This window comes from Halictus rubicundus, chromosome 7 (assembly GCF_050948215.1).
Source record: "Halictus rubicundus isolate RS-2024b chromosome 7, iyHalRubi1_principal, whole genome shotgun sequence".
Classification (NCBI taxonomy): domain Eukaryota; kingdom Metazoa; phylum Arthropoda; class Insecta; order Hymenoptera; family Halictidae; genus Halictus; species Halictus rubicundus.
The window spans coordinates 9,201,023-9,219,344 of NC_135155.1; the positions used below are offsets into that span (position 1 = coordinate 9,201,023).

Consider the following 18,322-nt stretch of genomic DNA (forward strand, 5'->3'; position numbering starts at 1 on the left):
GCCAGTGTTGCCAGATGAGGGGAGGGAGCACGAATCGAGGGGAAAAAGTTACCCTCTCTCTGCCTGGGGAATAGCGCGGTAGAAGGGGAAATTAGAGTGGGGGAACAAGTCTTGATCTGGCGAGACTGTTTCTCCCTTGCATTGGTACAACGGCGAGGAAACGAGTATCGCCTAATCATTGTTAATTAATATAATTTGTACTATCTTCGGGCATGCACGCTGAAACAACGGCTCCCCTTCGATCTCGCTTAAGGGCTGTTGTTTCGAATGGAACTGCTCGCGCTGCATAAATAAAAGTAACTTATAAATGACTAGTACGGATCGTTTAACATCGCGAAAACACACGATCTCCGGCACGCTGTCCTTTCCAAGCTGAATCTCCTTTCTCGTGGTCCTTCACTCCATCGCAAATGGGGATGCGTCGTTCGTTGTTAAGTAAAACTTTCCCCGCAATCTGTTCGAAGATTGAACATTTTATTTACGCATAGAGATCCTCGGTCTACTTGTACTAAAGAAGAAAAAGAACAATTGCTTACGATGTTGACGCGTCTTCGCCCATCAATCCGACCGGATTGTAATCGCAACGTCCATCTTTATACTTCTCCCAGCTCTCGCAGTACCTCGCCTTGAAACCGGAAGTGCTCCCGATACTCTCTGTCATGAACTGGTGCGCCCTCGAGTGACTGCAATAAGCTGGCGAACCATTCAACGCCAGACAATTCTCATTGAGGTGTAATACATTGAGACGCAAACATATTAAGAACTATTAACTATTGTCAATTCTGTGGCTCGACTTTGTAGTTTTATGATCAATTCTACATACAAAAGTCTATTGACATTGTTTCTATCAAACGTGCGGAAGTAAGACAAAAAGCCGTAAATCATTCTTGCATTCATATCTTTGAGAATACAATTTTAGTGATCCGAGAATGACTAAAATTGAAGATTACAAAATATTAAAAATACAAGATTTTTCTTGACTGGAGTATTTTAAATAATTCTAGAGAACTGTTTCTAGTGTAGTAAGCTCAGTGACTAATTCTTGTAACCTGTCTTCTTTCTTTTAGAGACACAAGATCAGTCTTCGAGGCAGAGTCGCCAGATAAGGAGAGGAATACAGTTACCCTCTTGCTGCCCGTACCGGATTCGTCACGTGACATTGTGACGTATGCACGACAGATACGGAATGCGTCACGTGACCCAGCCGCGGGGCGGAAGAGTGAGGGGTATTGCGTCGTAGAAGGGGAAGATCAGAGTGGGAGACAAGTCCTAATCTAGTGACTCTGCTTCAAGGTCTGAGCAGTGTCGCCAGATGAGGGGAGGGAGCACAAATCGAGGGGAAAAAGTTACCCTTTCCCTGCCAGTACCGGAGTAGGACAGAGACGGAACGCGTCACGTGACCCGGCCGTGGCGGTAGAAGGGGAAATTAGAGTGGGGGAACAAGTCTTGATCTGGCGACACTGGATCTGAGAGAACTTTAGTGATTTACGTCGTTCAGTCTTGCGACCACGTAAGTATCGTTTAGTAGGCAATTTCTAGCGAAAATGTTACTTGTGGTCGGCACGAACGAGCAGCCAGGTTGCGGGAACTTTCCGTTGTTTGGATAGAAGTCGGCATGGCCCAGCGGAGCCAGAAATCCAAACGCGGATCCGCTTGTGTGTATCACGTCGACGAAACGCGCATCGGTCGCATCTAATCTGAATTTCGGGTCAACAATTCCAGAATTCGTCTCGAACAGGGGACTCGCCGGATCTAGGCCTATCACGCGATATCGTCGCGTTAAGTAATTATTTCATACACATCGTTATTACATTCGCGTTTCGTCATATTATTCGTTGTGACTAGACTGGGAATGCTTACGCGTACGATTTCTTTAATCGAGCATCGAGAATCTCGGATGAGATAAAATGTCCAAAAATATAGTTCGCACCGATACGAGTAGACTGACGATTTTTATGCAAAATAAGAAGAAATGAGAAGACAAAAATTGTCTATTAATTGCACGATACAGGACACAGACAGTTGCTTCTTTCCTTAATAATATTAATGAATTGAACATTCAGTTTTCATTGTTCTGCATTCGGTCTACTCATTTTTATCATTATATAAAAATAATCTATTCATTGAATTCGAAAGAATATGACAAACAGAAATGTGATAGCGAACATGAATGGCAAGCCAGCTTGTCATTCTCGGCTAAAAGATCGAAAGTCACAGATTAACAGATAAGAATTACTTAATCGATCTTTCAGTGGTCATAACATTTTCATTGATAAAATTAGAGGTCAAAGTAATATAAAAGATCTAAAATTATTTATATACCTTGCTGGCTCATGCAAGAGTTAACTAAGTTAACTATACTAATAAGAAAATCGCTATCCCCGCTTCATTCGAAATACGACGAAAGCCGGTCCCGAACAATCGTCTTATATCGAAAGAAAACTGTAGTGAAACATCGGTGTCGGTCAGAAATGACTCCGGCGTAGAACTCACAGGAGTCCGGGGGTTGATTCTCGCTAGAGGTATCTGCCATTTAGTCAGGACGAAATGCAATCATTCTCATTGAAACAGACCTGTGATCCTGCCGATTCGTCCATTCAGGTAAGCACCGGCACATCCAGCCACGTGCGAACCCAAACTGTGCCCGCTGATGTGAACGTCCTTGTACTCGAGATTCGACTCGCGATTCAAGAACTCGAGAAAGTTGCCGAGGAATTCGCCTACTCGACAGGTATTGTTCGCCGCCATCGGGTAGACGGCGCTTGCGAGAACACCCCAACCGACGACGATCACGTTCACGTTTTCGTGAAGCAGATACGCTGCAATTAAAGTATTTTGCAAGATGTTCCTTCTTCCCCTGCCATCTCTCTCGAGCGAAACAAAGGGCAAATGCGTTTGCGTTACCGTCTATCAAACCTCGGACCCAGGCTTCGTTCCCGGTGTCGCTGTAACCGTGGATGATGAACTTCGTCGGACGACTTTCGTTGAAGTGGGATCCATAGAGAACCTCTGTGTTGTTCAAAGACAATTGTTCCTCGCCAAACGGATTTTCCCTGTCGACATAAAGATAGCAATCATTTGTCAAAAATATCAACGCATAGATTTTCAAATTTACCCCTTCCATTACGATTTATTTTACAGCTAGAGTGATTAGGAACGTTGTTCATAATTTTGTGTAAGAAGAAGAATGAAGTTTACTAACAAAATGGAATTTTATTTTGGTTCACAGGAAATTGATAATATTCCCATTCGGTAGGTTTTTAGTAGGTAAAGACAAATTAAACAACCTACACCTTGTGTAGCTTACTAATTGAATTTTATATATGCGATTGACATAAGTTACTTCGATACGCTAAATAAAAGTGAATTCAAAAGTCTAGTTACGATTATCACAAGAATTAATCTGCTGAACTGTTCTTTTCTTATTTTAACAAAAATAATCCTTCTTCGACCAGTAGCTTATCTTATCCACGAAAAATAGTTTTATCTTGGCTCCTCGCCTAAGTACTGCTTTCTCAACGTCTGCGTTGAAATATGTGCAGTGCCACGTACTAAAGTTAGTCTTTTTAACCCTTATGTCAATAACGTATACCGAATTTCAACTTGTATTTAGAACTTGTTGTAAGTCCTCGTTGAAAAATAGCAGTGCTGCTGTATATCTCCACTGTTTGGATAATTATAGAATAATTGACATTGACTACAATTTTACTAAACGTCGCGGATAGTATTGGTCATTAATAGACTGCGGATTTAATGCATTTATGACAAAAATGAATAGGTGTCATTTAAAACATTAAAAACATTAGAAGAATTTAAAAATACTTTTATCAATCATTTTCAATCTATTAAACAACAACCTATCGCAAGTTACGAATTTTCTATCTCTAGAAAATTTCTATTTTGCACAAAGATTTTTATTTTGCATATTAAGCTCTACCGGTCGAATAAAAAGGTGTCTGATTGCAACCTGAATTCTAGGGATGTGCAGGATTGTTAAGATCCTCAAACATGACTACATCCGACTGCAGCTTCGGGTAGCCAAACATTGCAAACTTCCGGGACCACGACCCGACCCGGCCCGACCCAACTATAATTTCGGATAGCCACACCCCCCTGACTCCGCAGAAATTTTCGTTCGATAATGCTCTCTTTTCGACAATGTTCGAGCATTCGCCTAATCTAAAACGAAGTTCGAATGCGCGTTTAAGCACGTACTTCGAACGCAAACAATGTGATATCTCGTTTCTCCTCCTGTTCTCCGATCGGGCCGATCGGCGAAGAGATTGACGAGAAAAACGAGAACGAAAAAGTAGGAGCATCCGCAGATATTCACGCGTCGACAATAGCCAGTCGAGCGTCAGCGCTGAAAATAGAATTCGCTGGCTGATTGCACGTATCATTAAAAAATTGATGCATCGTTTACGGACTGCGCACGACAAAGCATTCCCCGACCAGTAAAAAATTCGCGGCTCGTTGCCGAGGAGGGACGCGAATTTTCCTCACAATTTTCATTTCAATTCTCAAATTGTAACGTATTCAAACTGTCGACGAGTTCCAGAATTTCCAAATCGCCCGCATCGTCTGAATACGTCCCGGAGATCATTTAAATCCCGAGTCTAATTTCACGCAATCATGGTTTCTTCTTGTTAAATATTTTGCGATGGATATCAACGCCGCTGCCCCGACAACTGTGGGTGCGATTGAACAATTAGAATGCACGATGTCGCACGTACCTAGTATACAAATTGAACGTGGCCGGTTCCCATACAGTCTTGAACACGGATTTGACATTTTCCGCACCGTTCAGCAGCGTGTTCTGCGGATACGCGTATGCTGGAATGACAAGAAAAATGTATAGGTCGACGAACGCGTTCAATTGAAAAAGATTGCTTTTTCAAGTAACACTATCGAGATCATCGAGCAGAAGAAGCAGCTCGCTGTCTAATAGTTTGATAAAAAAGAGTCGTCCCAAGGCGAGGAAAAGGTCTCGATGATGGTTACAGGATTCGAATAGCTGATTGTTTTGTCCACTGACTATACCTGATGCGAGAACGATCGTCAGAAGGATGAGGGTCTCGATTGGTGGCATGTCTCTCCTCGTAATACTACCCGACGTTGCACTGGATTACTACTGCAGGACGGACCACCATTCATCCTACGCGATTCCTCGTCTCTCGATGACCCGATAAACCCAGAGCAGCGTTCATTTGCTTAATTAATTACTCTAGTCGCTCCGTCGAAGTGTTAGCGGCGCCAACGTTCGAGAGCATCGGGCTTCACCCTATCGGGAGGTCTCGCCGCTCCTCGTGCATTGCCATTGCTCGTTCTTGAAGTCGTAGCCCGATGCTTTCAGAGAAATTCAAAGGGGACAATTGCCAATTAGTCGTCACATAACACAGCCTGTAAAGTAGGAAAAGTTGTATTTTTAAGCAACTGGTAATGCACTTTTGTTTGAACCCGCGCATGGGTTCAAACGAGGGTACATTAAACTAAATGATTCCTATGAAGCAGAGCTGTTCAGCAATTTTCTTGTCACGGGCATACACAGAACAGCGTGCACGAAGCCACGCCCCTGCGGGCAACGTTGCATGTCACACGCATTGTCACAGCTACGTGGCCAGCTACGGTTGTGCTACGGCGTACCCCCATTCCAATAAGCCCGTAGCTGCGCCCACGGGCATCGGCGGGCGCCCTTGCCCGCTAATAGGCGTGTTGAGCAACTATGCTGTAAAGGTTTGGGCTGCTGACATCGGAAGAACTTTTATCAACTTATTTGTATTTTTCTGATTACAATAAGGCCAAACATTGCTTAACTCGGAGCACAATTGTTGATACAGTGGAACCTCGATTATCCGAACTGATGATTCGGTACACTCTTCATTATCTGAATGTGTGTTCCACATGTGATGTTCAATCTAAAGCGACCATATGCAAATTAGAAAAATATTAGAGTTTCGAAGAAAAATGATCGGTTACATGTAAAAAATCATCGATGACTTTGAAATCTTGAAACATTTGTTGCATACCCTTTTGCAACCCACTTATGTCTCCCTTAAATATTTTTGTTTATTGTCAATAATAAATGAGATATTTAGGGTGCGCAAGTTAAATCGGGCAAGCTATATATATTTACATTTTTCTTGATGGTGACATTAGCATGTTTTCAAATAAATGATGTTTTTATAAATTCAAACATTGCATTCCAATGCCAGTTCAGTAAATAGTTTTTCAAGTTGTTGGAAGAGGGCGCTCCGATCAGTCTCCAATTTCTACGTCGGTAAAACAGTTATCTCCTAGACCACGAAAGTCTACAAGAAATGTTATGTCCATTCTTACGCTTCGTCTGTGGTTGTGGTTACATTATAGATAATGTATTTCATTAGCGATTTCATTTTGTCAAGCATATAATCGAGAATTACGCAACGATAAAATGGTACATGTTTTCAAATGCCCTAACTGGGGACATGTAAACAGAAACTCTCGATGAATGTCTGATCTATGCTGAATCCTATGTAAATTTTACTACAACATGATTTTCACTATATATACATTTTAATTCAGGCATATTCTTTCCTAGGTGTAATCATTAACGACACGGAGAAGCGGGATTTTCGCTAAACTTAGTAATAGTATGCAGATGGGCATGAAAAAATTGATTTCCGTGTGGACTTTAACATCTATACCACCACATCTAATAATAAGTAAGGTTGCCATATTTGTTACACTAAAAAAAAACTCTATTAAAAAGACTTTAATCAGTATCTCGATGCTAATCATGACTTAGTATACCCATAAGTTGTACGTGAAAAATTTATATGTATGTCTTTTATTTCTCGATACAGAAAACTATTGAAAATCAGAAAGACGTATATCAACAATAAACAGGAAAAATTATTTGTATTTCGACAAATACAAATAATAATTTAAATTTAATTATCTTTATGATGTACCTATTATGAAATTACGGTACAATGGTTTTCGTTTTAAATTAAAAGACGGAAAAGCACTTGCTGTGAATAATAGATCTAGAGTATACCGAATAGGGCAACAGTATGTGTACGTTCCATAAAGTTTATGCTATAGTATAATGACAGTCGTGTTGGAACGTTTACAATACGATATTAAGAGGAAGCACGGTATATCTATACACCGTAGGAGGAAGTAATACTACTCGGGAACGTCACAAACTATGACATAATTATTTTTGTAAGTGAAATCATCTTCACCACATGTAACTGTACGCAATCGCGTTCGATGCCCCATTTCCCGGAACAAACAATTTTTGAATTCTACTGCACTACGAAATAACAAAAACTGTCCTAGTATAATATTGATCGAGTTCTCTCAACTTTATAGAATGCATGAGTCATGTCATTTTTATGTCAAGGTTAAACTCTCGGATGTACTTTCAAAGAATTATGATAGAATCCTGTACATATAATTTGTGACTCCGAATTTATTATGCAAATTTTTCAAATTTCTAAACGCCGAAGTACCTATAGTACATTCTACATAGTCGATTTATTTTCTACGTCTTCACTTTCGTTTTGGGCGGTACCGTAAACTTACATTGATTCATAACCTGTATCGTGACAAACTACATATATGGATCGATAAAAAATTGCATAGAAATTTTCGTATCGTAATCAACACGCGAAGCGTACTGTTCATAAAGTAGCAACTCGTTGAAGCATAGAATTTATATTATAATCGATGCCGACGTAGAGCTCCAAGTAGATAAGAAGAACATTGAATTCAAAATGCGTTGTGAAATTTCAAGACAACAATGCGCGTCGGTTTCGAACATATGGTTTCCTTTGGGAACGCGTGGGCCCTACCCACTTGGCAAAATAAGTTATTAGGAATTACAGTATGATCTAGGAATTCGAAGGTTCTTATGGATCATCGCAGATTTCCCGAAGTGCTATGAGTAAAACGGGGCTGATACGCAAGCCGCTGATTCCGCCATTTCATGCGTACAATCACGGCATGCACTGTTCTAAGAATTCAAACGTTGAAGGAAGATGGAACGATGAACGAGGAAAAGGGAAGACGTGACGGAATGGTCGGTAAAGGGAGAAACGGAACTATTATACGAGATTCACAGTGAGTCGACAGATTAGGGGAATCGACTCGAATGGAGGGGAAAAAGTTACCCTCTCTATGTCGGTAACGTATTAGTCACGTGACATTGTGACATATGCACGACAGAGACGAAACGTGTCACGTGAGCGAGCCGTGGCGGAAGCGTGGGAAAATAGCGTCGTAGAAGGGGAAGGTAGAGTGGGGAGACAACTCTTCATCTGGTGGCTCTACTCGGCTACAGGCCACAGCACGCAGACGTAAACCAGCCAGCCGAACGTTCGATTCGACGCTACTTGTACTTCTGAAACGGACCAATTTCCTACAACGAATAAAAATGGTTGCCGAAGTTATGAGCGCTGTAAGTACTATAATTACACTTCATTCGTGCGACTCGTCGCGTTTTTAAAAACGATACTTAAGATTATTCGACCAAGATTCCTGCGCGTTGAGAACATCTGCTTTAATTAACGTGGCACATGAAATAAATGGAATACTCGGATCGCAACGTGGTCCGCTCGATTATATCACTCTTTCTGCGAAACCGATCGACCTTGAACGAATTGATTGTACATAGTTCGGTTAGTTTCACGCGAAACTTTCTTCTAGCACTGTGATGAGCAGGCTTGTTTCGAAGCGTATGTACATAAATTGTTCTACGAATTGGATAGCAAGTTGTGCCGGCTCCGCAGCGCCGCGATCTGTGCGTGTGCGTGCATAAGTGCGTGCGAACAACGTTCACTTTTGAATGTGGCGTTTCGCAGTTATTATGTCAACCACCAACAATTTCAATTACTGCGTAGACGTACGTACATGGTTAGCGCGTTAAAATCATTCGTCGCGGCTTGACATACCTTTCAGCCAGCATTCAGAATTGATCGATAATATGTATCATTTGAACGATCGATCAATGCTAACGATTGAGGAGAATCATTCATTAAAAATTGTAAGTAATTCAATCGGTCGATGATACTAAGAACATGTTGACATTTGATGAAAAAGATTGTTTCCTGTCAATTTGTAGTTATTTGATACAAAGTTTCACATACTTTCTTATTATTGCATTTACCAAGCTATAGTTTGCGTATTAATCTGAATTTTATCTGCACATGACCAGCTCCGTATCTGTTATCGCATTAAACTATCATAATTCTAGCCTTGGTTATCAATAATAATATACTTTATATGATATAGTTTGATATGTACCACTGCTGTGTATGTGTATATAGAATGAAATATTTAACGGACATTTTTTTAATTTTATTTATAGGAAGAGTTGAAGACTACTCTGGAGAATGCTGGGAGCAACTTAGTTGTAATCGATTTCTTTGCTATATGGTGTGGTCCATGTAAAATGATTGGGCCTAAAGTTGAAGAACTCTCTAAGGTTGGATTTATTTTTTTTTTAAATGGAGAATGTTGAAAATCATGATAAATGTCTTTGATAAAATGATTTTTCTTCTTTATAGGAACTGTCAGATGTAGTATTTTTAAAAGTAGATATAGACGAACTCCCAGACATTGCTGCACAATATGAGGTCACCAGCATGCCTACCTTTGTATTTATCAAGGGTGGTAAAGTGGTATGTATTGCTTTAGCTTTAACTGTGTCGTAGGGAAAGTGATAGTGTAAGTAAAATACTAATATTCGCCATTTCTTTTTTCAGTTGGAAACCTTTTCCGGCGCAAATTACGAGAGACTCAAACTCACAGTCCAAAAGTACAAGTGAATAATTGATTTGACCAATGATAATATTGCTAAGCAAAATTGTTTAATAATTGGCACTAATAGATAGTACTTACAAAATTTTTGAGCTAGCTGCTAGGCTATTGAAAATATTCTTTTGTTAGCTTTATACTCTAGCAGCGAAGTTACTTTTAAGCCTTACCTCCTCTTATCCCCTATTTGAAGGAGTTATCTATCTTGAATATATACACCGCCACTAGAACTGAAAAATGTTCAAAATGTTTCTTGAAGTTATAAAAGTTGATCGAACTGGAAAAGTTTTTAGAGCGTATTTTAATTAATACGACTCGAAATGTTTCAACAAGACACAAAAAATAGAAAGGACTTACAAAAACATCCAAGTATTATTTATTGGAATATAATTTGCTGAAGTACTTCAAGCCTTATCAAATTCAACATGCTTCAAAAGCTTTTAAAGTATCAAATATACCTCTATAATCTATGCTAAAGTCTACGTTGAATTCTCGTTCAAATTTGAAAGTTCTAACTACTCCAAAATTTCCATGAGATACTGTGAGATATTCCAGATTTTATTGACTATCGCTGAATAATTTTGAAATGAATAAAACAATATTTCGTAAAACCAGAAGAGCTACCTGAAGTAGGATACTTTTAGAATGATGGTACATTGAGATTTCTCAGAAAAGTAAAAAAAAATTCATTCTAAGAATTGGTCAAAGTTCCATCCAGTCTAATAATTTGTTGAAATGTAATTCCAGGATTTGTTGCAAATGTTCTGACTTTCAACAGCTCTTATACCTGTAACTAAAATTGTAAGGAAAGAGGAAGAGGGATAAAATTACCAAAATATATGGAGATATTACACAAAAATGTTAACATTTGATTAAAATCATCATTGTCTTTTATTTGCATATTAATTCAAGAATTTTTACCTTACATTTATTCTTGAAATATTACAAGTTCCACGTAAGATACAAGGATAGTGAATTTTTCATTTAAACTTCGAGATTATTTATTCGACGATAGATTTCAGATCCGTGCAGATATTGTATACAATTACAGATACAATTAACCAGGATCAGAACGTACAGTCACAGACGAGGTATAGGAGTAGACCAATCACCATATGAGGTTTTGTGTCTCACACACCGACAACTCGTTTTCTCACGCCCTCTACGCTGACAAACGATAAATGTTGGAACTAGATCCACGAAAACGCGATCAAATCTGATCAAATACAAATGATTGTCGACTTGTGGCTGTGATGTTATGACTATATGTTCAAATTATATTTTTTTATTTGATGTCATTATATTATATATCTATAATTATCTTTATCAATACAATTTTCATAAATCTTAAACGTAAATAACTTTATGCATACATTTATTTTATACATTTCCCCGTGCGTAGAATTATTATTCGCATTCCTATAATTTTCTAACACTATTACTTCCCTGACACCGGCTCTGTGTCGATTGCCGTGGCAACTGATGAAGGGTCAGATTATACTAGGTAAGACTTAGATATTTATCTAAATTTCTCGTCGGTGCTAATAGGCTACCGGTCGGTAAGCGTCGGGGACAAAAAATCGATTAATAAGCTACCGGTCGGTAAGAGTCGAGGACAAAAAGACGATAAATAGGCCAGCGGTCGGTAAAGTGTTAATGCGCATCTCTTTTGAATGTATCTTGTACACCGACAAAGGATTGTTGTACCTCGTCGGTGATACAGCTCTGTGTCCGTGATAAAAGATGGTGTGGGTTCTGATCCAAGCTAAATCTCGGTATAGGTTCAGTTCCATGCTAAATCTGGGTATCGACTCTCACAACCTGACTGACAGCATCATGAAAGTTTTTGACAACGTGTTTTTTATAAAAATAAATATCAATTGAAACGACTGTAGTCAGTACGTGTTATCACACATGATCTATTACACAACACTCATTCACTCATTAAACAATATGATATCATTATGGAAATTATTTAATTCTAACGTGCGCAAATTTTTTGTGTTTACCGTTATGCATTAATTAATTTTAAAAACATAATTTATCAATGAATGGCACGATATAGGAAAGAATCACCTCAAATGATTGTTCTGAGATTGTCCTAGTGAGGTGTACAGTTATTATAATTAATTGTCGTTCTAACATCGAGATTGTATTTAGGAAACACGTGCTGGCACACGTGTAAACTGTCGAATGCGGTGACGCATTACAAGATTTAACAGTTTACGTCTACATACAGCAACGCGTATTTCGGCAAAAAATTGTCTGAAATAAGCGATCTATACTTAGTTGAAGGTAGGCAAATTAGATAAACGCACAATATGACGGAAAAGTTACGAAGATACGAGAAAATTGATTTTTTAGGAGAAGGACAGGTTAGTAGTGGTTTGATATTGTTCTCTTGATGTTATGAATGTATATTAATGTTTGTTATTATTTCAGTTCGCCACAGTTTACAAAGCCAAAGATATTGAAACGTCAAAAATTGTTGCTGTAAAAAAGGTTTGCATAGATACTTTTGCATGTATAATACTTTACACCAATTTGTAATGTTGGACAATGTATTAGTTGGCTGATGTGATTGTAGATTAAAGTTGGAAGCCGTGCAGAAGCTAGAGATGGAATAAACAGAACAGCTCTGAGAGAAATTAAATTATTGCAAGAACTGAAGCACGATAATGTGATTGGATTGCTAGGTATACTTTGAGTGTACCATTGTTAACTGTATAAGGCTATATAAATTAGATTCTATTCCTTTATTTGATCAATATCACAGTTTCCTATTAGTAATTCATAATGTAGATTATCTAGGAAAAATATGACAAATTTGATGTGTTGTAGAATCCGAGATTAAATGCACTAAGCATTATGAAGCTTTTTAGCCAATAGTCATCTTTAAATACTCTCAAAAAATATACAAACTATTCTTGTTATATTGCAACTGGAGAAGCTATTCAGGTGGATACCTTTAGATGGACCACCTTCTAGAAGAATTTTTATAAACAAGTGTTCTTCACTTTCGTGATATATATGAAATGTTATTAGATAATGTTCTATATAATTACTATACAAATGCACTTTTATTTCAGATGTTTTTGGCCACAAGTCAAACGTGTCTTTGGTATTTGATTTTATGGATACAGATTTGGAAATAATAATAAAGGACAACAACATTGTATTAACTTCTGGGAATATTAAAGCATATATGATTCAAACTCTGCAAGGTCTAGATTACCTGCATTATAATTGGATACTCCACAGAGATCTAAAGCCAAACAATTTACTTGTCAACGGGGAAGGTGTATTAAAGATCGGCGACTTTGGTCTTGCTAAATTTTTTGGTTCACCAAATAGGATAAACACTCATCAAGTGGTGACTAGATGGTATAGATCACCAGAATTATTGTATGGAGCAAGGCTCTATGGAGCTGGGATAGACATGTGGGCTGTTGGATGTATATTAGCAGAACTTTTATTAAGAGTACCATTTTTACCCGGAGAGTCTGATTTAGATCAGCTCACTAGGATATTTCAGGTACTGTGTTTATACAACCTGTTAACGACAGTGATAATGTTATTCTAAGTTTGTTTGAATTTATGTTGACATAATTTTTAGACATTAGGCACGCCCACGGAAGAAACATGGCCAGGAATGACTGAATTACCAGATTTCATTCAATTTAAACCGTTTCCCGGAACGCCATTGAAACACATATTTACTGCAGCTGGTGATGATCTCTTGGATTTAATTGCTAGCTTTCTGAACGTAAATCCTCTGGAAAGATGTACATGCGACCAGGCACTCCAAATGCCATACTTCAGCAACAAACCAGCACCAACACCTGGACCTAGACTGCCTCTCCCTACATCCGTGAAACGGCAACCAGAGGAAAAGCCTAATCTAAAAAGGAAATTACTCGAATCAATGGATGGTGCATCGCTTGCGAAACGATTACAGTTTTAATTAAAACTTTGAGCTAGAATTAATTGTGAATTGTTGCGACCAGCAATTCATTAACATTGTTTTTGTTATTAATTTAGCAACGAATTATAAGTGTAATATACAATTGAAAAAAGACAAAATGAAAGAGTGGTGTGATTTTTACTATGAACTAATCACGTGCAAATGGTCGGAAATCATAAGGTACGTTAGAAAAATATTTACAGCGCGATAAAAATAGTGAATTAATGTATTTTTGTTACACGATTACTAAATAATTAAACGAATTGTAACATGCTAAGCATTAAAATATGATACACACTCGTCTTGAATATTGTATTATATCCTTTAATCGATAACATATAAAAATTTAGAGAGCGAGGATAAGGAAAACCACGGGTTGAAATAATAATACGTCTTTGAAAAATACAACATTATGCTGCATTAATTTTATTAACTTAAACACTAGTAAGAAATGTTTAATACGTGAACAATTTTGTAACCGGTGGAAATAGTTGAATCTCGGTAGCTTAGAAAAAGCTTGCTCGCCGGATAACAAAATTATTAAAACTGTAATAACATTTCGCAGCGTATTTTTGTTTGCAGCAGGAGTAATCATTCCATTTCTATAAGTACAAATATTACCAAATTTTGCTCACTTCTATCCGCGATGCTCTGTCAACATTTCTTTTATTTGTGAGAACAACTGTTGGCTATTATAAACGGTAACGTGTTCTTTTCCCCTTACAAATATATTCCCTTTCCAGAAAGAAAGAGTTTGTGTTCCTCTCGTGCGTTCCTTCTATCGTGACAATGATTCTGTAAATAGTCTTTTTTTTTTACGAGTACTGTTCACCGGCAACTGCATACATATCTTTTCAATCAGTTTCTATCTAACATCCGTGCACGACTTGAAATATATATATATAATTATTACACATATACATAAATCTAATCAATACTGATGGGCAACAAAGAACGTAAATACAATTGAATCGAAAGTACAAAATCTATCAATTTTCCTTTACAACAATGCACATATCAACGCGAACTGGATACTTCCGAATCTTGATTTGAGAAAATGGTACGTTCGCTATGGAATTATTTATGATAATGGAATACGATCTTGTATTCTGATGTATTACAGAATGCTGTAACAAAATCTGTTTCAGACCCGTGTACGTAGTTACATTAAAAGAATAACTTAAGACAACATGTGCATATTTAAATACTGAAGCAACATTTAATCGTTCTTCCATATATTTTATTGAATTCTGACATAAGTGCTATGCTGGAGGCTCTATCTAGATAAACCATGGCAATTTAAAGATATGCGTTAGAAGATTACCACATTGAATGTACGACTGGAATCTATGAAATTAAATTCTAGTATTACCAAATCACTAGAATATATGTTGCCGTGTTCATTTTTTCTATTTCCATGTTTCAAAGATTGAAAAACATGTTTAAATGCTTCAGAATAATACCGATTCAAAGGCAAGTAATCTCCTAAAACACATTAGACTGTGCAAATGATAGATACGTTTTAACATATTGTACTGTGGTCCCTTCTTATTATTCAGATCGAACTATAAGTATAACGACTACGTAACAGTTCTCTTTTGAGTGATCAACGATGTTCTTTTTTTCTTCTAAAGAATCCTGTGTCAATGTTCGTCGGACTCAAGGAAGCGAAACAGCATAACAATTACCACAATTTCCGGTATAAACGAGAACGCAAAGATATGAACAGATCTTTTGTTGGGAACGAAGTGGAGAAAAAGTGTAGTACCATTGTAATACTACCGACAAGGAAGATCTACAGAAAAAAAGCAGTTTACAGAATTTGTTTTTTTTTTTTTTTTGAATGGTGTACAATGTACTAATACTTTACTATGTTTCTTTCTTTTTACAACATAAATCTGTCCTTTCGTGCCAGTTATTTACACATAAAAAATAATACACTTAAGATGTAGATTTTTACTGTACACGATATATACTTAAAGCAATAGTTAGATTTACAAAATCGATATTACACAGAGTGTAGTATAAAACCAGAAAACATTATCTAGTGCGATTTACAAAAAAGTAAACCGTTCCTTCCTCTTTCTCGTATCGGTGTGTTCGTCGAACATAAAAATGAAAACTTCCCGCTTTGTTTATTGTTTGTGACCATGTGTATGTGTATGGTTATGTGTGGGCGTGTGTATGTTTGTATGTAAGTGTTATACGTCAACTGAATATATATTTGAGCGTGACAACTGCAGTATAATTGTAAACAGAAAAAATAAATTTCAATCGCTCGATTAATACGTAATCCATTAAAGTCACCACCGCTTGAAATTGTAACATAACTATTAATAGATTTAATGTTTCTCGTGTTTGTATACACTATCTCCCTATCCTGCGTGCACTTTGCAAGGAACATTGTATTCGATAACATTAGCATTGTTTTATTATGCCCTTCAGCATCGCCCTACACGTGTAACATGCTTGTAAAACATCCTTTAATCGAGTAGGGCTCGTAGTTTTAAATAGGATGCATTATTCAGTACACAAAATAGGATACATTGCAAACAGTACATAGGACATAGTATCATCAAAGAAGAAACGGAAACATACATCTTCTCCAAATATATACGTATGAATGTGGAACAAACAAAATTTTTCAAAATACTTCACCGGGACAAAGATATTATGAGTTATGATTTTACTTTTTATAACTCTTTAATTGTTGATATTATTGTCTTATGTTAGCATTCCATAGAGAACACGTACTTGAAAAACAGTTTTCAAAGTTTCATTCCCTGGACATGAAATGCAATGAAGATTCCGCAATCGCACATGTTTACGGAAGTTATAATTGTCATTTCTTTTTTTTTTTTGTTTTGGTTCATTAAATCATATACTATGTCCTAAGCAAATATTTTGAAGCAGTAATTGATGCGCAGTCTATAGAGCACATGCAGCAGACAATTTGCTCTTCGCATTTTGTTTTCTAGACATTTGATTCAGTATTTAAAGTAACATATGTAACAACTTATGCAACCAACAACATGTTATGACTACCTTATAATGCTTATCTTCCTTAATTTCTTAGTTTCTTTTTACATTAAGTCAATATTTACCAAGATCTTTAAACAATATTAGTACATTTCAATCGTTTGGGAGAATGATGAATCGTGAATAATTCGCACCAGCACGGGTATCTTCTAGAAATGGTATAAATTTGGTTTAACGAAAATGTAATATCGTGATTCATGTCACTTTATATTATTTAAAAATCATGGTAGCTCGATTCTACGACAAGAATGTTTAATCGCAAATTAAAATGAAACTATGTCCATTTACGGATTTAAAATAAGTAATACATACGTTATGATATAGCTGACCGTAATAATAATATCACATCTCCGAATACTACTTAGCAAGAAGTGTTATAAAATAAATGTATATATATAAATCAGTTTAGACGAAAAATATAGGCGGTGCATTTGCTTGTTTTCTAGACGACTATTATCTGTCTCTGACTATAAAGAAGAATATGCTCACAATTTTCGCGAACACGAAAAGCTTTAGCACAGTATATTTTGGTTTTCCAATGTTGAAGATGATTCCACAACTCTTCCCTTGTTTTATAAATACTTTGTAAAATTATTCTTCAGTCCATTCATACCATTATTGAAAGTTTAACTTTTTGTTATTATACAAAATTCAGTTTGAATATCTCAATTCTTGATTGATAAAGTCTCACTTTAAGAACATATTTTATTCTATTCAACGAAAAAAAAAGAAACAAACAGAAATAACATCGTATTTTTATTGTACGTAAAAACTTCGAATTTATAACAAAGAAGTATACTAATTCACCGAAAAACGTAAAGAAAGCTACTACCGTTTCGTTTCTTGTCTCATTGCTTCTGCGGTATACATTTCGAAGTGGAGAAGATAAAAATGTAGCAGTCTTTATTGGCTGAATGTTTTCTCTGCGTGAATAGCTCTGCAATCGCTGCGTTATGAAGTAAATAGAGTATACATAGAGATGTTTTCGTGTTTCTTTCTCAGGGAACCGAGAAAACGAGTTCACAATATTAACGATAACAATTAAAGAATTCGAGACAATAACATACCAATATTAATGAATTAGTAAGAGAAACACAGTTCAAAGTAATGATAGAAACAGAACGAAATGTATCATTGCAACGTGAAACACTCTGTGTAGCTTCTCGATTAGGCACAATGTTTGAAAGCAATAAATTCCTATGTCTCTGTTTAAATAAAAAAGTTCTTTGTGGAACACACTTTCCCAATACAGACTATATCTCCCTACAATTCATTGTAATATTAAAAGTAGAAATACATATTTCATTGTTTACTACTGTTTTTTTTTTAGTTTATTATATTATATATATATATATTCAATAGTCAGTCCAAGGCAAACATTATCCGCAGTAGTATAATATAATATAGCTACTATTTTCGTATCATTTTTTTTAAATCGATCTACCTATATATTACTTTCTTTTAAAAAATGTATACTTAACATTTAATATAATATATATATATGTATACATATATATG

General features: G+C 36.6%; 3 protein-coding genes across 3 annotated transcripts; 2 read left to right on the top strand and 1 right to left on the bottom strand.

Annotated features, from left to right (window-relative positions):
• Positions 1-285: 285 nt before the first annotated feature.
• On the bottom strand, positions 286-5,378 carry LOC143355856 (pancreatic triacylglycerol lipase). The gene is made up of 7 exons (XM_076791023.1): positions 5,041-5,378; positions 4,734-4,833; positions 2,905-3,053; positions 2,574-2,819; positions 1,552-1,758; positions 537-693; positions 286-454 (listed from the first exon to the last, which is right to left on the bottom strand). Exons 1-7 carry the CDS (start codon positions 5,087-5,089, stop codon positions 397-399), a joined length of 966 nt encoding a protein of 321 aa, XP_076647138.1. The 5' UTR covers positions 5,090-5,378; the 3' UTR covers positions 286-396.
• Positions 5,379-8,315: 2,937 nt separating this feature from the next.
• LOC143355857 (thioredoxin-2) lies at positions 8,316-10,695 on the top strand. The gene is made up of 4 exons (XM_076791024.1): positions 8,316-8,443; positions 9,353-9,469; positions 9,552-9,665; positions 9,750-10,695. Exons 1-4 carry the CDS (start codon positions 8,420-8,422, stop codon positions 9,810-9,812), a joined length of 318 nt encoding a protein of 105 aa, XP_076647139.1. The 5' UTR covers positions 8,316-8,419; the 3' UTR covers positions 9,813-10,695.
• A 915-nt stretch (positions 10,696-11,610) lies between these two features.
• On the top strand, positions 11,611-18,300 carry Cdk7 (Cyclin-dependent kinase 7). Its single transcript, XM_076791215.1, has 5 exons — positions 11,611-12,176; positions 12,244-12,303; positions 12,389-12,497; positions 12,891-13,336; positions 13,418-18,300. The coding sequence occupies exons 1-5, from the start codon at positions 12,123-12,125 to the stop codon at positions 13,763-13,765; spliced, it is 1,017 nt and encodes a 338-aa protein (XP_076647330.1). The 5' UTR covers positions 11,611-12,122; the 3' UTR covers positions 13,766-18,300.
• The last annotated feature ends 22 nt before the right edge of the window (positions 18,301-18,322 follow it).